This window comes from Myxocyprinus asiaticus, chromosome 3 (assembly GCF_019703515.2).
Source record: "Myxocyprinus asiaticus isolate MX2 ecotype Aquarium Trade chromosome 3, UBuf_Myxa_2, whole genome shotgun sequence".
NCBI lineage: Eukaryota > Metazoa > Chordata > Actinopteri > Cypriniformes > Catostomidae > Myxocyprinus > Myxocyprinus asiaticus.
In genome coordinates, this window is record NC_059346.1 from 25,833,900 (window position 1) to 25,858,367 (window position 24,468).

Consider the following 24,468-nt stretch of genomic DNA (forward strand, 5'->3'; position numbering starts at 1 on the left):
CCAATTTGGAACACCCAATTCCCAATACGCTTTTAAGTCCTCGTGGTCGCATAGTGATTCGCCTCAATCTGGGTGGCAGAGGACAAATCCCAGCTGCCTCTGTGTCTGAGACAGTCAACCCGTGCATCTCATCATGTGGCTTGCTGAGAGCGTTACCATGGAGACATAGCGCATGTGGAGGCTTCAGGCCATCCACCGCACCATCCACGCTCAACTCACCCCACCAAGAACGAACCACATTATAGCGACAACGAGGAGGTTACCCCATGTGACTCTAACCTCCCTAGCAACTCGGCCAATTTGGTTGCTTAAGACACCTGGCTGGAGTCACTCAGCACGACCTGGGATCCGAACTAGCGAACTCCAGGGGTGGTAGTCCCAAACCGCACACTTCTGCACCATTTTACGTAATTTTGAAGTACAAGTAGTGCGAGCAGTATGTTTACACTGAAAATGCAACAAATAAGTGTACTACAAGTACCCGGATGATGCAATTTTTCAACCATCAAAATGGAGTGTGGAATGTTGGACACTTCGTGCACTCAGTGCACACGGCTTGCTGTACATAGCGGAAGGGGCGGAGTTAATGGCAGCTATGGGCCTTGCTCAAGGGCCCAACAGTGGCATCTTGGCAGTGCTGGGGCTTGAACCCCCAACCTTCTGATCAGTAACCCAGAACTTTAACTGCTGAGCCACCACTGCCCATAGATAAATGGAGAATATGACAACTAACGAAACTTCTGTGAAGACAGCATCTTACAAAAGTGAGTGAAATGCTTTACCATCATACCATGCTATGTGAATATGTATATTATTGAGATATACACTGGCAGCCAAACGTTTGGAATAATGTACAGATTTTGCTGTTTCAGAAGGAAATTGGTACTTCAATTCACCAAAGTTGCATTCAGCTGATCACAAAGTATAGTCAGGACATTACTGATTTCAAAAACAGCACCATCACTATTTGAAAAAAGTCATTTTTGATCAATTCTAGACAGACCCCATTTCCAGCAGCCATCACTCCAATACCTTATCCTTGAGTAATCATGTTAAATTGCTAATTTGGTACTAGAAAATCACTTGCCATTATATCAAACAGTTGAAAGCTGTTTGATTCATTAAATGAAGCTTAACATTGTCTTTGTGTTTGTTTTTGGGTTGCCACAGTATGCAATAGACTGGCATGTCTTAAGGTCAATATTAGGTCAAAAATGGCAAAAAAGAAACAGCTTTCTCTTGAAAGTCAATCATTGTTTTGAGGAATGAAGGCTATACAATGCTTGAAATTGCCAAAAAACTGAAGATTTTATACAAAGGTGTACACTACAGTCTTAAAAGACTAAGGACAACTGGCAAGGACAGAAAGAGATGTGGAAGGCCAGACGTACAACTAAACAAGTGGAACATCAGAATCTCTAGTTTGAGAAATAGACGCCTCACATGTAATCAGCTGACAGCTTCATTGAATTCTACCCGCTCAACACCAGTTTCATGTACAACAGTAAAGAGAAGACTCAGGGGTGCAGGCCTTATGGGAAGAATAACAAAGAAAAAGCTACTTTTGAAACAGAAAATCAAAAAGAAAAGGTTAGAATGGGCAAAGAAACAGCCATTGGACAACAGATAATTGGAAGAGCGTGTTATGTATCTTAACCCCATTGAGCTTTTGTGGGATCAGCTAGACTATAAGGTGCGTGAGAAGTGCCCGACAAGACAGCCACATCTATAGCAAGTGCTACAGGAAGCGTGGGGTGAAATGCCACATGAGTATCTGAACAAACTGACAGCTAGAATGCCAAGGATCTGCAAAGCTGTCATTGCTGCACATGGAGGATTTTTTGATGAGAACTCTTTGAAGTAGTTTAAGTAGTTTCTTTGAATTTTTTTCAAATTGTAATAGTAATTTTTCACATTATTTTTTGTTTTATTATCATTAACAATTTTTTATTGATTCCAAACTCAAATTAAACAAACAGCACATAAAAACTCAGAATCAACTTTTATCAATATATAATGGAGAAGTCAGGAGACAACGAAGCAGGTTCAAGGTTAGCTCTTTAATTTTCATTTTTTTCTCACACACATGATGGTAACCGTCATTATAAACATAAAGGTAATAAAAATGTAGCACACTCTCAGGCACTCTGACAGTTGTGCTTTCTGGTCATTCTCTCCCCTCTCTGATGCTCTGGCATGCCTTTTAATCCTCCCTCCACCATCACTATAATGAGAGACAGGTGTTAGAGATAATTATGAACCAGGTGACGAGCCTTACCGCTCTCTCCCGCAGACCGACACATGACCACGCCCCCACGCCACACCAAGCCTATACAATCTAGAGGGAGTCCAATAAAAACGATGCAGAATCTTAAATTGAATGAGGCGCAACCTTGCATCCCTAGACATAGACTTGACATTTTTAAAAATCCTACCCCCTTCCTCATCCTCCAGTACTAAATTCAAGTCTCTCTCCCATAACTTCTTAAGAGATTTTAAAACCCCATCCCCTAGACTCTGAATTAGCCAGGAATAGTATGCTGAAGCCTCGTGACCCTTTCCAAAAGCAGCAAGCACCATCTCAAGAGTGTCTGCTGCTTTACGGGGCTGCGCACTACACCCAAAGGTGGTACAAAGTAGATGGCGCAACTGTAAGTACCTGAAGAATTGAGATCTGGGAATCCCAAACCGCTGTATAATATTTTCAAAGGATCTTAATCCATTTTCATACAGGTCACCCAGCATAGCAACTCCCTTCTCAAGCCATTCTGTCCACCAGAAAGGGGACTTGTTAATGCACAATTTAGAGTTTAACCAAATACTTGCGGCAGTGTTCAGGTAAATGTCCGAAATGAACACGCGAGAAACTTTTGTCCACACTAAATGCATGTGCGAGATAATGGGATATGTCTTTAATTCTCTGGGCAGCTTGGTAGAAAGACTTTGCAATGGCAAGATAGGGGCAAGGACCTCCTGTTCAAAAAAGAGCCAGGGAGGGGCTCTCTCAGATGGAAGTGACCAATGCGCCAACTGTCTGTGAACAAAAGCATAATAATAAAACAAATCTTGGGGAGACCTAACCCACCTTTGTCAATTGGCCTGTGTAACTTATTAAAATGCATCCGAGGACATTTACCATTCCAGATAAAGGATTTAGCTATACTATCAAATTGTTTAAAATAAAAGAGGGGAACTTCAGTGGGGAGAGACTGTAGTAGGTAGTTGGATTTTGGAATACAATTAATTTTTATAACATTAACCTTCCCAGTCATAGATAAGCCCACCTGTCCACATCGCTCGAAAACCTATTTATTAAAGGGTCAAAATTCACTCTGACTAAATCGCACCAATTTGCTGGGAATAAAATACCCAAATACTTAATGCCCTGTTTGGGCCACTGGAAGGCACCCGGCTGGAAAGCCGTTACCGGGCAGTACGCTGTCAAAGCCAAAGCTTCAGATTTAGATCAATTAACTCTATCCTGAGAACTTAGAAAAGGAATTAATAATTCTGTGGAGGCAAGGTATAGATCTAGTGGGGTCGGAGACGAATAATAAAATATCATCCAAGTAAACCAAAAGCTTATGCTCCATACCTCCCACCACCACCCCTGGAAAATCATCTTCCTTATCGCGGCTGCTAATGGTTCCAGGGCAAGACAGAACAATAATGGGGAAAAAGGACAACCCTGCCGGGTGCCCCTATCCAGAGTAAAATAATCTGAAATTAATCCATTTGTTTGTATCGCCGCTACTGGGTGTCTATAAAGTAACTTAATCCATCCAATAAATGTACTACCAAACCCGTACATTTCCAAAATCTTAAAAAGATAATCCCATTCTACCATATCAAATGCCTTTTTGGTGTCAAGTGAGATGGCAGCAAATGGAGTCTGATCATTCACCACTGACCACATGATATTGATGAAACGCCTAATGTTATCAGAAGAGCTGCGGCCCCGAATAAACCCCAGCTGATCTAGATGTATAAGAGATGTCATAACTTAATCAATTAGCCAAAATTTTTTACAATATTTTAATGTCTAGCTGGATCAGGGAAATTGGACGGTAACTCTTACATTCGCTTGGATCTTTGTCCTTTTTAAGTATTAGACTGATCCGGGCTCATGTCATGGTTGGCAGAAGCTTTCCATTCTTTAATGATTCCATATAAATTCTAGCAAAAGTGGAGCCAGTTTTGTAGCATAAGATCTAAAATAATTCAGCAGCAAAGCCATCTGGCCCCGAGCTCTTCCAAGGTTATCTCAGAATCAATAGAATTTTTTTGCTCAGTCATCAGTTTAGGGAGTTTTAATGGTTCCGTAAAGTTTCTTATATCTTCATCAGTAGATTAAGTTGTGGAATTATAAAGATCAAGACAGAAAGAATTATTAATATCAATGGCCAAGGTAAAAATTTCACCACCAGCAGATTTCACTGAGGGAATGATAGAAAAAGACGCTCTCTGCTTTATATACCTAGCCAAAAGATTCCCTGCTTTGTCCCCCGACTCAAAGTATGACTGTCTTGCCCTAAAAAGCCAAAACTCCACCTTCCGCAACAAAATAGTATTATATCTATTTCAATCGGGTCAATTCTCTGAGGCCATCAGACAACATTCGGCACTTCAGCTCCGCCTCTGCACTTTTAATATTCCCTTCAAACTCCACAAATTGTCATGTTTTGGACTTTTTGAGGAATGAGGTATACTATATGATCCGACACCTAAGAACCGCTTTAAGTGCCTCCCAAGCCATGCCCACAGAGGATACTGAGGACCAGTTGGTATCCATATAAACATTGATTTCAGCCTTTAACATTTGTTGGAATTCAGTATTTTGCAAAAGGGATGCATTAAAGCGGCAACTATATGATTTCTTTTTCTCCGTATGTGGCAACACCTCTAAACTCACCAGGGCGTGATCCGAGACTAAGATGTTTCCAATTGAGCAATCCACAACAGATGAAATGAGGGACTTAGATATAAAAATAAAAAAAATCTATTCTAGAGTAAATCTTATGGACAGATGAAAAAATGTATAGTCTCTACCAGATGGGTTCAAAAGTCTCCAAATATCTGCAAGACCAAGATTTTTACACATCCTGTGAAGCATCAATGTTGCTCTAGGGGGCTTGCACACTTTTGCTTCACTATGGTCAAGGACTGAGTCCATCAAAAGTCTCTTCCCAATATTATATCATGAGGGGTGCCAGCGGCTTGCAACATCCCTTCAAGATCTATAAAAAAAGCCCTGATCATCAGCATTAAGTGCGTAAATATTAGCCAAAAATCAACCTTTGCCCCTAATGACTCAACCTAATTTATCTTTAATCTGTTTGAAACATTGATAAGTAAACATCTACAATTCAATGTAATGACTCCCCTGCTCTTACTCAAGCCAGCACTAAAGAAAACATGTCCACCTATCTTCCCAAATTTTTCAGCTTCCTGCGGGGAAAGATGCATTTCTTGAAGAAACACTATATCATATTTCTTACGTTTAAGAAAATAAATAACCTTCCTTCTTTTTATGGGGTGCCCCAACCCATTCACATTCCACATGGAGAGAGACAATCCACTCATACTAACATTTTACATATTAGAAAAAATAGATTGTGTCTCAAAAATAAAATTATAGACCACATTCCACATTAGTGCAACAATCAAACCCCAAATTTCCCCCTGAACCAAACAAACAGGGGAAAAAAAAAGTGCACATTAACTCCACGCACCACAGTGCTAAACGGCGTCCATCCCTCCAAACTCCAAAAGTCCATGCACGCCTATGAGAGTCCACATGACAACTTTGCCATCAGATTGCTCAAGTTTTTGTGCTTCTACACAAATTTTGCGAGACGGAATTACACAACAGAAAATATAGTATAAAACAAACTCCAATAGGCGGAATAAGCACAAAGAATGTGTAGATTCATCCACATAACTGTCCCGAAGGTGTGTTCCTCCACAAAACAAACTCCAGCTGCTAGTGGAACCATCACAAAAAAAAAAAAAAAAAAAAAAAAAAAAAGAATGTTCAGTTTCATCGGGCAGTCAAACGAATGTTCAGTGAGCCAGCCCATTCGGCTGTTACATGAGTGCAACAAATGCCCTAATCATTCCAATGTTTGCAAGAAATATTCCACAAAACATACTCCATCCAATAGGAGGCATAAGCACAAAGAACGTGCAGATTCATCCACAAACTGTCCCGAAGAATTGTTATTCCACAAAACAAACTCCAGCCGCTAGGTGGAACCAACACAAAAAGAAACAAAATAGGTGCTCAGGTTCCTCGGACAGTCAAGTGAATGTTCAGTGTGTCAGGCTCACTCAGCTGCATCGAGAGCATCACACAATGACTTACTCCATTGACTTTATGAAGGACATCACTTGCTGTTGGCATTAAATATTTTGCAGACATCCTTAGTATCTATTCTCAATTTGGCTGGGAACATCATTGCAAATGTGACCTTCCGTTGATGTAAGAGTTTCTTGCATTCCTTGAATCGATCTTGATTCTCTCGTTGAATTCGCAAAGTCTGGGAACAAGAAAATGCTGTGGTTCTTCCAAGAAAGCCTTCCTTTACTCCTCGCTTCGTGTAACACGAGATCTTTCAGATGATCTCAGAAATTTGGCCAGTATTGATCGGGGCCTGTCTCCCTCAGTGGATCTCGGAGCCAAAACTCTGTGAGCTCGCTTGATTTCCAGCTTAAGGCCTGTTATGTCGAACAGACTCGGGAAGAGCTCGTTTTTATGGAATTTCACCTTATCTCAGCCTTCTTCGTTCTCAGGAATTCCAACAATTCAGACGTTGTTTTGCTGATTACAATTCTCAAGGTCTTCCAACTTTTCCCAAACGCACTCCAAGTCCATCTTGGTCGCTAGCAGGTTAGCAGCTAATTCCTTCTCCAATGACTCCAGATAATTGATCCGTTTCTCAACATCCCATATTCTTGTAACCAACTCAGTGAATTTCGTCTCCATGGCAGTGACTGATCAACATATTACAGCAAGATCCTCCAAGTCAGCAACGACCTTCATCAGCATTGCCGTCATGTTCGACAGTTGACGCTAGATCTCTTCCACCAGCCTGTTGTTCAGGGGCTTCAGCTTGAGCACATACAGGTGCATCTCAATAAATTAGAATGTCGTGGAAAAGTTCATTTATTTCAGTAATTCAACTCAAATTTGTGAAACTCGTGTATTAAATAAATTCAGTGCACACAGACTGAAGTAGTTTAAGTCTTTGGTTCTTTTAATTGTGATGATTTTGGCTCACATTTAACAAAAACCCACCAATTCACTATCTCAAAAAATTAGAATACATCATAAGACCAATAAAAAAAAAACATTTTTAGTGAATTGTTGGCCTTCTGGAAAGTATGTTCATTTACTGTATATGTACTCAATACTTGGTAGGGGCTCCTTTTGCTTTAATTACTGCCTCAATTTGGCGTGGCATGGAGGTGATCAGTTTGTGGCACTGCTGAGGTGGTATGGAAGCCCAGGTTTCTTTGACAGTGGCCTTCAGCTCATCTGCATTTTTTGGTCTCTTGTTTCTCATTCTCCTCTTGACAATACCCCATAGATTCTCTATGGGGTTCAGGTCTGGTGAGTTTGCTGGCCAGTCAAGCACACCAACACCATGGTCATTTAACCAACTTTTGGTGCTTTTGGCAGTGTGGGCAGGTGCCAAATCCTGCTGGAAAATGAAATCAGCATCTTTAAAAAGCTGGTCAGCAGAAGGAAGCATGAAGTGCTCCAAAATTTCTTGGTAAACGGGTGCAGTGACTTTGGTTTTCAAAAAACACAATGGACCAACACCGGCAGATGACATTGCACCCCAAATCATCACAGACTGTGGAAACTTAACACTGGACTTCAAGCAACTTGGGCTATGAGCTTCTCCACCCTTCCTCCAGACTCTAGGACCTTGGTTTCCAAATGAAATACAAAACTTGCTCTCATCTGAAAAGAGGACTTTGGACCACTGGGCAACAGTCCAGTTCTTCTTCTCCTTAGCCCAGGTAAGACGCCTCTGACGTTGTCTGTGGTTCAGGAGTGGCTTAACAAGAGGAATACGACAACTGTAGCCAAATTCCTTGACACATCTGTGTGTGGTGGCTCTTGATGCCTTGACCCCAGCCTCAGTCCATTCCTTGTGAAGTTCACCCAAATTCTTGAATCGATTTTGCTTGACAATCATAAGGCTGTGGTTCTCTCGGTTGGTTGTGCAACTTTTTCTTCCACACTTTTTCCTTCCACTCAACTTTCTGTTAACATGCTTGGATACAGCACTCTGTGAACAGCCAGCTTCTTTGGCAATGAATGTTTGTGGCTTACCCTCCTTGTGAAGGGTGTCAATTATTGTCTTCTGGACAGATCAGCAGTCTTCCCCATGATTGTGTAGCCTAGTGAACCAAACTGAGAGACCATTTTGAAGGCTCAGGAAACCTTTGCAGGTGTTTTGAGTTGATTAGCTGATTGGCATGTCACCATATTCTAATTTTTTGAGATAGTGAATTGGTGGGTTTTTGTTAAATGTGAGCCAAAATCATCACAATTAAAAGAACCAAAGACTTAAACTACTTCAGTCTGTGTGCATTGAATTGATTTAATACACGAGTTTCACAATTTGAGTTGAATTACTGAAATAAATGAACTTTTCCACGACATTCTAATTTATTGAGATGCACCTGTAAGTGTCTTTTAATGTCTCCAGAGCCCGAGGATTTTAAATTCTTTGACATATTGTCTTCATAGAACAGTTATGAAACTGTGTGTATTGAATCTCACCGGATTATGACACAACAAGTATTAAAACAAGCAAAGTGCACAGAGATCGCCGTTCACACATCCGAACCTCGCATGGCACCACGCGACTCCATAATTTTTCACGTTATTAATGTTCTGACTATACATTGTAATCAGTTGAATGCTACTTTGGTAAATAAATGTACCAATTTCTGTCCATAAGAGCAAAATCTGTACATTATTCCAAACTTTTGGCCGCCAGTGTAAGTGTTGAACTGAGGGTGGATAGTGCACTAAAGCTAGTGACAAGACAATGCTTTGGTTTAAAACGTCACTTCCATCAGCTGTTAAATGGTGAACCCTTTCGTGTTGTAAAAAAATGTGTTCCATTTGGGACGATACTACACTTTGAAAATTCATACACTATATGGCTGAGTGCATAGTACATGGATTGAAAAGTTCCTTTTCAGTCCATCAGAGAGCCAGCAATTTTACTAAAACTTGTTTTATGACCAGCAAGTCAAAAGTCTGATGCTGAGAATTTCATAGTCTTCCAAGTAAGACTTCTGACTATTGCCATACAGTCGATTTATTGTACTGTAGCTTTTTCTGGCTAAACATGGAGGGGCCATCATGTGTGTGTAGGTGCAGGTAAATCTAAAACTGATGGCACTACAAAGACAGACCCGCATGCAACAAAGTGGGAGCCAATTCAAATAATAGCGCAACAGTCTCCACAAAATATTGTACAGTCTAGTCTTTGTGGTCAGACTTTCCCTCCATTTAAAAGGTAATAAGTACCAACTAAACTCAGCAAAAAAAAAAAACGTCCTCTCACTTTCAACTGCTTTTATTTTCAGCAAACTTAACATAAATATTATTATATTTATTATATGTAAATATTTGTATGAACATAAAAAGATTCAACAACTAAGACATAAACTGAACAAGTTTCACAGACATGTGACTAACAGAAATTGAATAATGTGTCCCTGAAAAAAGGGGGTGTCAAAATCAAAAGTAACAGTCAGTATCTGGTGTGGCCACCAGCTGCATTAAGTACTGCAGTGCATCTCCTCCTCATAGACTGCACCAGATTTGCCAGTTCTTGCTGTGAGATGTTACCCCACTCTACCACCAAGGCACTTGCAAGTTCCCGGACATTTCTGGGGGAATGGCCCTAACTCTCACCCTCCGATCCAACAGGTCCCAGACGTGCTCAATGGGATTGAGATCCGGGCTCTTCGCTGGCCATGGCAGAACACTGACATTCCTGTCTTGCAGGAAATCACGCACAGAACGAGCAGTATGGCTGGTGGCACTGTCATGCTGGAGGGTCATGTCAGGATGAGCCTGCAAGGAGGGTACCACATGAGGGAGGAGGATGACTTCCCTGTAACGCACAGCATTGTGATTGCCTGCAATGACAACAAGCTCAGTCCGATGATGCTGTGACACTGCCCCAGACCATGATGGACCCTCCACCTCCAAATCGATCCCGCTCCAGATTACAGGCCTCGTGTAATGCTCATTCCTTCGACGATAAATGCAAGTCCGACCATCACCCCTGGTGAGACGAAACCGCGACTCGTCAGTGAAAAGCACTTTTTGCCAGTCCTGTCTGGTCCAACGAAGGTGGGTTTGTGCACATAGGCGACGTTCTTGCCGGTGATGTCTGGTAAGGACCTGCCTTACAACAGGCCTACAAGCCCTCAGTCCAGCCTCTCTCAACGTATTTCGGACTGTCTGAGCACTGATGGAGGGATTGTGCACTCCTGGTGTTACTCGGGCAGTTGTTGTTGCCATTCTGTACCTGTCCCACAGGTGCGATATTCGGATGTACCGTTCCTGTACAGGTGTTGTTACACGTGGTCTGCCATTGCGAGGATGATCAGCTGTCCTTCCTGTCTCCCTGTAGCGCTGTCTTAGGCGTCTCACAGTACAGACATTGCAATTTATTGCCCTGGCCACATCTGCAGTCCTCATGCCTCCATGCAGCATGCCTAAGGCATGTTCACGCAGATGAGCAGGGACTCTGGGCATCTTTCATTTGGTGTTTTTCCAGAGTCAGTAGAAAGGTCTCTTTAGTGTCCTATGTTTTTATAACTGTGACCTTAATTGCCTACCGTCTGTAAGCTTTTAGTGTCTTAACAACCATTCCACAGGTGCATGCTCATTAATTGTTTATGGTTAATTGAACAAGCATGGTAAACATTGTTTAAACTCTTTACAATAAAGATCTGTAAAGTTATTTGGATTTTTACAAAATTATCTTTAAAATACAGTGTCCTGAAAAAGGGACGTTTCTTTTTTTACTGAGTTTATTTCATGGATGTAAATCTACAAACATTGTTTCCTGATGGACTGATAAAAAACACGTGCACCCTGACTCTTGGATGTTGCGTAGGAGCAGAGATTGGATATTGCAGATTACACCATTTTAGACTGGTCATCTGAGACTAAGGAATACACCACTCACTGAAATGGTTTTCCAGTCGCCTTCTAGAAAATTCCTTAGAGGTGTGAGGAAGTTGATGGCAGATGTCTGTAGGAATTCCCTCTCTGCTCCTCCCAATCTCCTCTGAAACTCTCCCACAGTGATCAAAGTACTGCCTGAAAACATAAGAATTCACAAAAAAGGAAATAATAATCTAATAAACCATAGGGTAGGACAGGACAAGACAGGACAGTAATTCATTCCTTGGGGGGGAACTGAGGCATCACGGCAATAGACATAATTTAGACATTAGGACATTACAATAAAAATAGCAATTCAATTAAAAAAAAATTATGGAATCAGGAATAAAAATACAAATATATCAAATATCATGAGAAAAACAGTAAGTATAGAGTGTGCAAATATTCTATTATAAATATATTCTTGTGCAAAAAGCAGATTTTCATCTTTTCCTACCAAGTCATTTTTAAGTGCAAAAACAGTTAGTGCCAGACATCTCACTCCTTTGTGGTATAATAATTAATTATTGCAATCTTAAAATAAAAATCATGTTATTGCAAAGAAACAGGCTGGACAATAACCTCAACACCATTAACTGCCTGCCTTTTGTTTCAGCACTGATAAGAGAGGGCTTCGGTGCCCTCTAGTGACTGAAAACGGGCAAAGCACAAAAGGAGATGTCAGGCAGAATGTTTTTGATGGGGTCAGTCTCCATTCAATTAGTTTCATAGCATCTTTTTTCCATTCAATGAAAGTGAATGGTAACAGATACTAAACATTCTGACTAACATCTTTTGTGTTCCAAAGGAAAAAGAATGTCATATGGGTTCGTAACAACATGAGGGTTAGTAACTGATGACAGAATTTTCAGATTTGGAACTATTAGAGGAAGGAATAATTTGTCTGTCACTATGCTAGAAGCCAAGCAGTGGAATACAGGAAAATGAGGAGAGCACGAAAAAGGAACACATGGGAGTCAGAGCATATGATGTCTAGTACTGGCAGAACTTCAATAACAGCCAAAGAAACATTGAAGTCTTATAGTGTAACTGTATAAACAAACTCTGTAACAAAGTGATCCATACTCATTTTAAATTGTACATATTGTATTATATTCTGGGTTCAATACAAGTTAAGCTCAATCAAAAGCATTTGTGGCATTATTTAGATTACCACAAAAAATTATTTCGACTCGTCCCTCTTTTTCTTAAAAAAAAAAAAAAAAAAGAAAAAAAAACAAAAGCATAAAGCGAGGTTTCAGTGAGGCACTTACAATGGAAGTCAAAGGGGCCAATTTTTGGAGGGTTTAAAGGCAGAAATGTGAAGCTTATAATTTTTTTAAACCACTTACATTAATTTTTCTTTTAAAACTCATGTATTATGTACACTGGCAGCCAAAAGTTTGGAATAATGTACAGATTTTGCTCTTATGGAAAGAAATTGGTTCTTTTATTGACCAAAGTGGCATTCAACTGATCACAATGTATAGTCAGGACATTAACAAACGTGAAAAATTACTATTACAATTTGAAAAAAAAATTTCAGAACTTCTTAAACTACTTCAAAGAGTTCTTATCAAAAAATCCTCCATGTGCAGCAATGACATCTTTGCAGATCCTTGGCATTCTAGCTGTCAGTTTATCCAGATACTCAGGTGACATTTCACCCCACACTTCCTGTAGCACTTGCCATAGATGTGGCTGTCTTGTCGGGCACTTCTCACACACCTTACAGTCTAGCTGTTCCCACAAAAGCTCAATGGGTTTAAGATCCATAACACTCTTTTCCAATTATCTGTTGTCCAATGTCTGTGTTTCTTTGCCCACTCTAACCTTTTCTTTTTGTTTTTCTTTTTCAAAAGTGTCTTTTTCTTTGCAATTCTTCCCATAAGGCCTGCACCTGAGTTTTCTTTTTACTGTTGTACATGAAACTGGTGTTGAGCGGGTAGAATTCAATGAAGTTGTCAGCTGAGGACATGTGAGGCATCTATTTCTCAAACTACAGACTCTGATGTACTTATCCTCTTGTTTAGTTGTACATCTGGCCTTCCACATCTCTTTCTGTGCTTGTTAGAGCCATTTGTCCTTAGTCTTTGAAGTCTGTAGTGTACATCTTTGTATGAAATCTTCAGTTTTTTGGCAATTTCAAGCATTGTATAGCCTTCAATCCTCAAAACAATGATTGACTGACAAGTTCCTAAAAAGTTTCTTTTTTGCCATTTTTGACCTAATATTGACCTTAAGACATGCCAGTCTATTGCATACTGTGGCAACTCAAAAACAAACAAAAAGACAATGTTAAGCTTGATATAACGAACCAAATAGCTTTCAGCTGTGTTTGATATAATGGCAAGTGATTTTCTAGTACCAAATTAGCAATTTAGCATGATTACTCAAGGAGAATGTGTTGGAGTGATGGCTGCTGGAAATGGGGCCTGTCTAGATTTGATCAAAAATGACTTTTTTCAAATAGTGATGGTGCTGTTTTTTTTACATCATTAATGTCCTGATTATACTTTGTGATCAGTTGAATGCCACTTTGCTGAATTAAAGTACTAATTTCCTTCTGAAACAGCAAAATCTGTACATTATTCCAAACTTTTGGCCACCAGTTTATGAGCTGTAAAGTTGTTTAAATCATAATTTTTACAGCCATTTTAGGGTTTGTTGACATACATCGTCATGGTAATGCAGCTGTAAAATTGGCAATAACTTCACACAGAAAAGGTTAGAAAGCGATTTTATCACACTAAACTCATGTTAACACACATACTGTTTATGTCTTGTGGGTATAATTTTGAAACAGTGAGTATTTTAATGTTTACGGATTGGCACTATTCATTCCCATTGTAAGTGCCTCACTTTAACCCAGATTTTTGCCTTTTTTTTTTTTTTTTTAAGAAAAGGAGGGACGAGACAAAATAATTTTTTGTGGTAAATCAATATTATGCCACAAATGCTGTCAATTGAATTTAACTTACTTTGAACCCACAATATTCCTTTAACTTGCCATTTTACCATAAAACTCTATACTACGATCAAGTTCAGAGTAAGGAAATATGTACTGTAAGTAACCCCTTAAATTTCTTTATTGCAGTGATTTCGAATAATAATAATAAAAAGGACTACATAATATTTTGCTGCTCTGGATGATTGTACAAACCGTATGGAGTTCCTGGTCCAAAGTCCTTCGCAGCATCCTGCATATACTGTCCCAGCAGTTCTGCATTGGTGGCTCTGGATGGAATCTTTCTGTCCAATTTCTCATAGAAGAACTCTTCAATACGTGCACCTAAACAAAGATTCACATCAGTAAGGAAGACATAGTGCTTTATTGAAGCCTCTAATGAACTCATACTCCCACATACTGTAAGAAGGACCTCCCTTAATCCTAAAATTTCAAGCATCTTGCCCCACTAATTGAAACCAACAATCCATAACCAGTAAATTGGAGGGAAAGGGGGATGGGGAGAAACCAAATCTCACTAATTAAACTTAATACTCACAACTGATTACTTAAATGCCCAAATAGTGCACATTATATTTTAAAATTCAGTTAATTTTTAATCAAGAGTAGCATCTGTAAAAAATTAAAAATCCACAAATTAGTATTATTCTGATTATTTAACAAATCAAATGTGACTTGCTCCAGAAATGTATTTCATACACATTTTATATCAAACAAAATGTCTCGTTTTTTTCAATAAAACCTTAAAGTAATAAAGCTTTCCTAATGGTGTTTCAGAAAACAAGTGAAGCACTATGACATCACAGATAAAACAAAATTTTTGATGAAGACATCACAGATGTAGACAAAAAAACTCATAAGGCTTTTTAATGGCAAAATATCAGTTATATTCTTTGACAGTATAGAATCCTTTCCAGCTCTGAGCACAATGCATTGTGTTGCCAACAGGATGCGAAGAGGCCTAACTATTTGAATTGATAACCAGACTTGACATAAGGTCAAGAAATTCTTCTTAAATCTGTTAGAAGAACAGATGTTTTAGCTTAGCCATGTCTGGCTAAAACCTAACAATGTTTAAACAAATAAGCTTATAAGTTTCAAACTTATAAGAGTATCATACCAAAAAGGTATATTTCACCCAAAAAGGAAAATTCTGTCATTGTTGTCTCTTTTTGTCCTCCGGGGAAGAAGGTAAAGCAGGTTTGGAACAACATGAGGGTAAGTAAATAATGACAGAGCTTTAATTTTTGGGTGAACCAAACCTTTAGAAAAGGAATGGATACATAAATTTACAAGAATGTTTATACAGTTGTGCTCAAAAGTGTGCATACCCTGGCAGAAATTGTGAAATGTTGGCATTGATTTTGAAAATATGACTGGTCATGCAAAAAAGCTGTCTTTTATTTAAGGATAGTGATCATATGAAGCCATTTAATATCACATACTTGTTTGGCTCCTTTTTAAATCATAACGATAATCGAAATCACCCAAATGGCCCTGATCAAAAGTTTACATACCCTTGAATGTCTGGCCTTGTTACAGACACACAAGGTGACACACACAGGTTTAAATGGCAATTAAAGGTTAATTTCCCACACCTGTGGCTTTTTAAATTGCAATTAGTGTCAGTGTATAAATAGTCAATGAGTTTGTTAGCTTTCACATGAATGCACTGAGCAGGCTAGATACTGAACCATGGGGAGCAGAAAAGAACTGTCAAAAGATCTGCGTAACAAGGTAATGGAACTTTATAAAGATGGAAAAGGATATGAAAAGATATCCAAAGTCTTGAAAATGCCAGTCAGTACTGTTGAATCACTTATTAAGAAGTGGAAAATTCGGTGATCTCTTGACACCAAGCCAAGGTCAGATAGACCAAGAAAGATTTCAGCCACAACTGCCAGAAGAATTGTTCGGGATACAAAGAAAAACCCACAGGTAACCTCTGGAGAAATACAGGCTGCTCTGGAAAAAGACGGTGTAGTTGTTTCAAGGAGCACAATAATTGTTGACACCTCTCCAAACATAGCGCTTATGGTTGTGACCATAAAGCTCTATTTTAGTCTCGTCACTCCAAATTACAGTGTGCCAGAAGCTGTGAGGCGTGTCAAGGTGTTGTTGGTAATATTATAACCAGGCTTTTTTTAGCATTGGCGCAGTAAAGGCTTCTTTCTGGCAACTCGACCATGCAGCTCATTTTTGTTCAAGTATCGTCGTATTGTGCTCCTTGAAACAACCACACGGTCTTTTTCCAGAGCAGCCTGTATTTCTCCTGAGGTTGCCCGTGGGTTTTTCTTTGTATCCCAAACAATTCTTCTGGCAGTTGTGGCTGCAGCTGTGTTTTTTTTGCATGATCAGTCATAATTTCAAAATCAATGCCAAAATTTCACAATTTCTGCCAGGGAATGCAAACTTTTGAGCATAACTGTATGTTTAAAATATGTTCACCCTAAGTTTGCAAACAAATTTATCCACAAAAGGATAATGAGAGAAACCAGCTCCACACATATCCTCTAATACTAAATATCAATCATTAGGAGAAAGAGATTAGGTTGGTGACCCAAAGCACAGGCCACTGGGAGTAGAGACAGACTTACCAGTTTGGTCAACTGGAGCATGAAAAGAGTTAGAAAGAACAGGTTAGTGTTTTTACTAGCACACAGTCAACTAGGCCATCTGAACCTCTCAGACTTATCTCGAAAAGCTTAAATTTGTGAAAGGCACCCCAGAGTCTCATTAAGAATGCTAAAGGGTCTGAAACCTGTGGCCATATCAGTGATCAAGGATCAATATCAATATTTCACATCCATTTATTTACTAATTTGGTATGTAGCCGTGTAATAAGCAAAATAATGTCCTGATCAACTTGTCTGGATATTTCTTTCCAATAATAATGGCTGGCAGTACATTATCCCTTACTTATCACATTGATTGGAAGCAAAGGAGAGAAAAAAGGACAAGAACAATAAAACAACAAAGACAACACATTTACATAACATGTTAACTAAAACAGTGACACCTTACCCTAACCCACCATTCCCGTTTTAATACGGTTGGCAGGGATCATATTTCGCTAGCTGCCTTTGGAGCCATTTGTAGACATTCTCAAATAAAACTCTTATGACTTTTTCCACAGGTGTTAAATTGAATGTCCTATTTCTGACACAGTAGTGTAATCCAAGCAAACTGACAATTTGATGTAGATTTATTTGGATGTTAACAAACATTCAAAAGGGTTGCTCTTGCTCCTAGAATAACAAGTATATTTTAATGCTAATGTCAACAACATGAGACATTTTTGACCATACAGTAGAACATGTTGGACTAAATACTGACAAGACAAGCTCACACATTTTAAACTCATATCTATTTGAGGATTTTAACATAACTTTTTTCCTCTGAAATTGTGTCACATTAGCTAAAGTTTAACCCTTTAAGCTCGGATGGGCCTGCGAGAAAACAAAATTATTGTCAAAATATTACTAACTAGTCTTGACCAACACAAAATAGATATCGTAGCTTAGAAGCTGTACTTTCCGATGCATGCAAGCATTATGAACAAAACTGAGCAAGCTCTTTGAAATTTGCAGACAAATCAGAAGTGTTCTGTTTTGATCATTTATATATATAAAACAATTTGCACTGTGCATATTATTGCAATCAGTAAAAACATTAAACTCATCAATTAGCAATGTGTCGTTGTTGGAATGGTCTCAGAGTAGAATACAACCATTATATGTCTTTTACATTTATGTTTCATGTGAACAGGTGTTGCTTATTTGCCGCGTTTTTGCTTTTTACTTCACGAAAAATAAACAGAACATAAAATATCACATCATTACTTGGAGGCAATCGTCTTTCAAACAAGCCCACACACAAGGTAATCGGATGCATAGATCATTAGATAACCCACACGAAGCACAATGTTACATATGGCCACCAGTAGATGGTTCCAAGTAAATGACACAGACTCGATGCAGACTCATTCAGTCAAAAGGCACTAATTCTGTGAAATGTTATTACTAAAATCATGTCTGCATGCTATACAAACCTACAGTCATTGTTTTGTTTGCAAGTGTAATTAGTTTTTATATACAATTATTATGTTTTATTTGTCTGCAGAAGCTTTCAGACACTTTTTTTGGATGTTTTTGGACACTAGGATAAATAATATTTGTAATGCTATAACTTTTGATTGCTTTGTCCTATCAACACAAACATTTTCTCAGTTATAGTTGACATGATTGGGAACAAATCAAAAGCAGTTTTGCGGAGCCACCTTATTTACACCCAAAGATATATAATGTCAAATCAGAAAAATAAGAAAAAAAGGAAATTTTTGGCTCAAGTATTTTGTGATTTTTCAGAAGTTTCTTAGCATAAGAGTCTCATAATTAATGATAATATATATCACTAAAAAATTGTGAAGTTTTCTTCACAATGATACCAAACATCCCCCCCCCCCCCCTTGTTTTTTGTCGCGTTATAAGCCTTTAATTTTGTGTATGCCACTGAATTAGGAAATCTTTAAAAAACACCATCAGAGCTTATAGGGTTAAATCATCCAGTATCTAAAAATGTATAAAGCCTTTGTTAAGTCTTACTTGGGTTGGGCTGAAGCAGCACCTCAGTCTGTCGGAAGATCTTCTCAGTCCAGTTTTTGGTGCAATCTGCTCGAGCAATCAGGTTCTCCAGGTGGGCGTCTAGTTCAGTCTTTTCTGCCTGGCCAAGTTTCTCCTCTGTGTACTGGAAAACATCAGAAACAATTAAGTCTGTCTGTTTTGTATAATACTGTAAGTGCAGCATACACATCAGAAATGTTTCAATGCACAATAGCAACAGCAATGGGAATATCAGCAATTCTTTCTGGAGAACATACATAATTTTGGTCTGTCTGAATGAGTTACCAAATGATTTCTTACAGTGCTAAACAAAGAGTACAATATTTAACCATCCACAAATAATGAGCAAATCCAATTTTTAAATCTGTTTGGTAAATAATTGGGGTATTTGTAAATGGTTGCTTTTGTATTCTTCATATAATGAATATTATCAGCAAGACAGAAAAAATAAATTTTACGGTTATTCACATGATTTGCTGGCACTATGCCATACGCCCTATTGGTTTTTTACACACTGTTTGACAGTTCACCTCAAGCAGCAACAAATGCCATAAATCAGACACATCACATTTGAGGGCAATAAAAACAATCATTTTCTGACACATGCCACATTTTATTCCCATATAGGATGTGATCAAATATAACTGACATGAAATTTCAAGCAATGACAGTAGTGGCATGTGGTGTGACGTGCTATGCTTCTTCTAAATAAATTTTTATTAATAATATTTTTATATACAATGAAATCATTTTGTATTCACATTATAAATACATTTAAAAAAAATATTTCATAATTATTACACATCCAATTTAAATTAAGAGAATGTGAATATATACAGGTGCATCTCAATAAATTAGAATGTCGTGGAAAAGTTCATTTATTTCAGTAATTCAACTCAAATTGTGAAACTCGTGTATTAAATAAATTCAATGCACACAGACTGAAGTAGTTTAAGTCTTTGGTTCTTTTAATTGTGATGATTTTGGCTCACATTTAACAAAAACCCACCAATTCACTATCTCAAAAAATTAGAATACATCATAAGACCAATAAAAAAACATTTTTAGTGAATTGTTGGCCTTCTGGAAAGTATGTTCATTTACTGTATATGTACTCAATACTTGGTAGGGGCTCCTTTTGCTTTAATTATTGCCTCAGTTCGGCATGGCATGGATGTGATCAGTTTGTGGCACTGCTGAGGTGGTATGGAAGCCCAGGTTTCTTTGACAGTGGCCTTCAGCTCATCTGCATTTTTTGGTCTCTTGTTTCTCATTTTCCTCTTGACAATACCCCATAGATTCTCTATGGGGTTCAGGTCTGGTGAGTTTGCTGGCCAGTCAAGCACACCAACACCATGGTCATTTAACCAACTTTTGGTGCTTTTGGCAGTGTGGGCAGGTGCCAAATCCTGCTGGAAAATGAAATCAGCATCTTTAAAAAGCTGGTCAGCAGAAGGAAGCATGAAGTGCTCCAAACTTTCTTGGTAAACGGGTGCAGTGACTTTGGTTTTCAAAAAACACAATGGACCAACACCAGCAGATGACATTGCACCCCAAATCATCACAGACTGTGGAAACTTAACACTGGACTTCAAGCAACTTGGGCTATGAGCTTCTCCACCCTTCCTCCAGACTCTAGGACCTTGGTTTCCAAATGAAATACAAAACTTGCTCTCATCTGAAAAGAGGACTTTGGACCACTGGGCAACAGTCCAGTTCTTCTCCTTAGCCCAGGTAAGACGCCTCTGACGTTGTCTGTGGTTCAGAAGTGGCTTAACAAGAGGAATACAACAACTGTAGCCAAATTCCTTGACACGTCTGTGTGTGGTGGCTCTTGATGCCTTGACCCCAGCCTCAGTCCATTCCTTGTGAAGTTCACCCAAATTCTTGAATCAATTTTGCTTGACAATCCTCATAAGGCTGCAGTTCTCTCGGTTGGTTGTGCATCTTTTTCTTCCACACTTTTTCCTTCCACTCAACTTTCTGTTAACATGCTTGGATACAGCACTCTGTGAACAGCCAGCTTCTTTGGCAATGAATGTTTGTGGCTTACCCTCCTTGTGAAGGGTGTCAATGATTGTCTTCTGGACAACTGTCAGATCAGCAGTCTTCCCCATGATTGTGTAGCCTAGTGAACCAAACTGAGAGACCATTTTGAAGGCTCAGGAAACCTTTGCAGGTGTTTTGAGTTGATTAGCTGATTGGCATGTCACCATATTCTAATTTTTTGAGATAGTGAATTGGTGGGTTTTTGTTAAATGTGAGCCAAAATCATCACAATTAAAAGAACCAAAGACTTAAACTACTTCAGTCTGTGTGCACTGAATTTATTTAATACACGAGTTTCACAATTTGAGTTGAATAACTGAAATAAATGAACTTTTCCACGACATTCTAATTTATTGAGATGCACCTGTATATTATATTATTTTGTTCCACTGAAGGACTATTAAAGTGAACAGCAAAAAGATAAAAGGGGATAAATAACGCTGAAAAACTTAACTGCGACCAGTTACAGCACCTAAAATATGTACTTCCCCTTATGTAATTTTGAAATTAAAATCTTGATGTTGAAGAAAAAAATATGGACATTGTCAGTCAACTACCTATAAGTTAAATACTCACAAAAGTTGAATGTACTGCTGCACTGTAAATCCTAATGTTGTCATTACTGGAAAAATCAAGCTGTCTTAATTAAACATTACTCAATGTCAAGTATTGGGCTCATAACTCAAATATCTATGCTCATTGAACTTATTTATCTTAAAAATCCATAGACTTAAGATTTTAAGTGTTAACACCACAAACGATTGAATACAAAATTGAGGCTATGGGGAATACCCATAATCCCTTGTGCTTGAATTATTTAATTATGTTTCCTAGGTCCCAGGGAACTTATGGAGGCCTTTAAATAGTTGCTGTCATTAAGAATTCATAGAGGTTTTAGTTTTTTGTAGTATTACCCTGTTTTGTGTGATGTAATGTTAAACTAAAGTTTGTAGACAAACTTTGAGGTTGGCTTGAAAAAGACATTTCTAAAAGTTTAAAAGCTTAGGAAAAGAAAGAAAGAATGAAAGACAGACAGACAGACGGTGTTACGGAAAGGCTGCCGGCTTGTGTGAAAAGAACCCACTTGCATGGCTCTATGACATTCTGCTGCTGATATATGACTGTTGCTCTATGGTTGCTAGGGTGTTCCATTTGGTTGCTAGGGCATGGCTAGGAAGTTGTTAGGGTGTTACGGAAAGGTTGCTGGTCTGAGTCAAAATAACCCACTTCCACATCTCTAATATATTCTGCTGCTGAGATATAACTGTTGCTATTTGGTTGCTAGGGTGCTCCATCTGGTTGCTAGAGCATGGCTAGATAGTTGGTAGAGTGTTACGGAAAGGCTACCGGCCCAAGTCAAATGAACCCACCACCATGTCTCTACCATATTCTGCTACAGAGAAATGAAAGTTGGTATTTGGTTGTTAGGGTGTTACGGAATGGCTCGCTGTTGGCCCGCATCAAAAGAATTCACCCCCAGGTCTCTATGATATTCTGCTGCTGAGATATGATTGTTGTTAGGGTACTCCATTTGGTTGCTAGAGCAGGTCCAGTTGCTAGTGTGTAATGGAATAACTGCCTGCTGGCCCGTGTGAAACAAACCCACCACCATGTCTCTACCATATTCTGCTACTGAGAAATGAAAGTTGGTATTCGGCTGCTAGGGTGTCCCATCTGGTTGCTAGAGTGTGGCTAGGCAGTTGCTAGGGTGTTACAGAATGGCTCGCTGTTGGTCCGAGTCAAAAGAACCCACCCCATGTCTCTATGATATTCTACTGCCGAGATATGAGTGAAGATATATGGTTGCTAGGGTGTTCCATCTAGTTGCTAGGGTGTGGCTAGGCAGTTGGTATAATGTTATGGAAGGGCTTTCAGCCTGAGTCAAAAGAACCAACTTTCACACCTCTATGACATTGTACTGCTGAGATATGAGTTTTGCTATATGGTTACTAGGGTCTTCTGTCTGGTTGCTAGGGTTTATGCAGTTGCTAGGGTGTTAAAGTGTTGGAGTGATAGAAAGATAGAAAAGAAAGTGACAGAGTGATAGAAAAGTATGAGTGGTGGAGTGATATGAGTTATTACAGGAAAAAGTTCACACCTTTTTCCTGTAGTCAATCAGAAATTGGGCCTGTTCAGAAGTCCGCTACAGAATTCCGTAATTCCGATAATTTGGAAAAGATATAGCAACCCAAGTCAGACCAGCCTGAAGGTCTGTGCAAAATTTGGTGTATGTAGCTTGAAAGCTCTGGGAGTTACAGTTTTTTTGTTTTGTTTTTTGGTCTCAGAATAATAATAATAATAATAATAAATATAGCTGCAAGCAGTGATTAACGAGGTCCTTTAAGATCACATGCAAATTATATTAAGTATTAATTTGATAGCCTGAAAACAACTAAAACAATGTTAAAGTGCCTTAATTTTGAGAAACATCATGTGAGGTATCACACAGATATGGTATTTTTTACATTCCTGACTGTTATAGCACCACCAAGAGGCAAAGGTATGCAATTTCTTTCAAATGTCCTCCAAATTACCCCATACATAAATTTCATTCAAGAGTTATAACTGTTTAAGTAAAAGTTGCAATGCCCACAGCTTGTTTTTGTGTAGCTTTGCAACACTGAATCGAAGGTTACATTTGTTTTTTTGTTTTTTTTTTGATAATTATTAATAATGGGACTCCAGAGAATCTTTCTGCACTGGTTTGGTTCCGATCGGGTGAATAGACTACGACTAGATCAAATAGCTGCTAGAAGATGATTTTGTTGATGGCGGCCATGTTTTTCTAGGTACGTGACTGTCCTTATAGACTTGATGGCACCTTTGACACAGACACTGCATGCAAAATTTCAAGTTGTTTTGTCCAGCCATTCCATAGTTAGTTACATTTTAAAGTTCTTTACTTTTTATAGCGCCACCAAGAGGTGGAGATGCACAATTGCATTTGTATGTCCTTAGAATAACTCCATACATATGTGTACCAAATTTGGTGACAATATCTGATTCTGTTCAACAGTTACAGTTGTGCTCAAAAGTGTGCATACCCTGGCAGAAACTGTGAAATTTTGGCACTGATTTTGAAAATATGACTGATCATGCAAAAAAAAAAAAAAAAAACTACTGTCTTTTATTTAAGGATAGTGATCATATGAAGCCATTTATTATCACAGTTGTTTGGCTCCTTTTTAAATCATAATGATAACAGAAATCACCCAAATGGCCCTGATCAAAAGTTTACATACCCTTGAATGTTTGGCCTTGTTACAGACACACAAGGTGACACACACAGGTTTAAATGGCAATTAAAGGTTAATTTCCCACACCTGTGGCTTTTTAAATTGCAATTAGTGCCGGTGTATAAATAGTCAATGAGTTTGTTAGCTCTCACATGGATGCACTGAGCAGGCTAGATACTGAGCCATGGGGAGCAGAAAAGAACTGTCAAAAGACCTGCATAACAAGGTAATGGAACTTTATAAAGATGGAAAAGGATATAAAAAAATATTCAAAGCCTTGAAAATGCCAGTCAGTACTGTTCAATCACATATTAAAAAGTGGAAAATTCAGGGATCTCTTGATACCAAGCCAAGGTCAGGTAGACCAAGAAAGATTTCAGC

The 24,468-nt window shown here is 38.7% G+C and overlaps 1 protein-coding gene across 5 annotated transcripts in view; it reads right to left on the reverse strand.

Moving 5' to 3' along the window:
• The window catches only part of LOC127422248 (endophilin-B2-like), a 59,070-nt gene that overhangs the window by 20,815 nt on the left and 13,787 nt on the right, over window positions 1-24,468 (reverse strand). For all 5 annotated transcript variants that reach the window (XM_051665632.1, XM_051665623.1, XM_051665651.1 and 2 more), the window contains 3 exons: window positions 18,785-18,926; window positions 14,376-14,504; window positions 11,235-11,368 (listed from right to left, as the gene is read on the reverse strand). In XM_051665632.1, coding sequence (XP_051521592.1) covers window positions 11,235-11,368; window positions 14,376-14,504; window positions 18,785-18,926 — 405 coding nt within the window. The remainder of the gene's footprint in view (window positions 1-11,234; window positions 11,369-14,375; window positions 14,505-18,784; window positions 18,927-24,468) is intronic.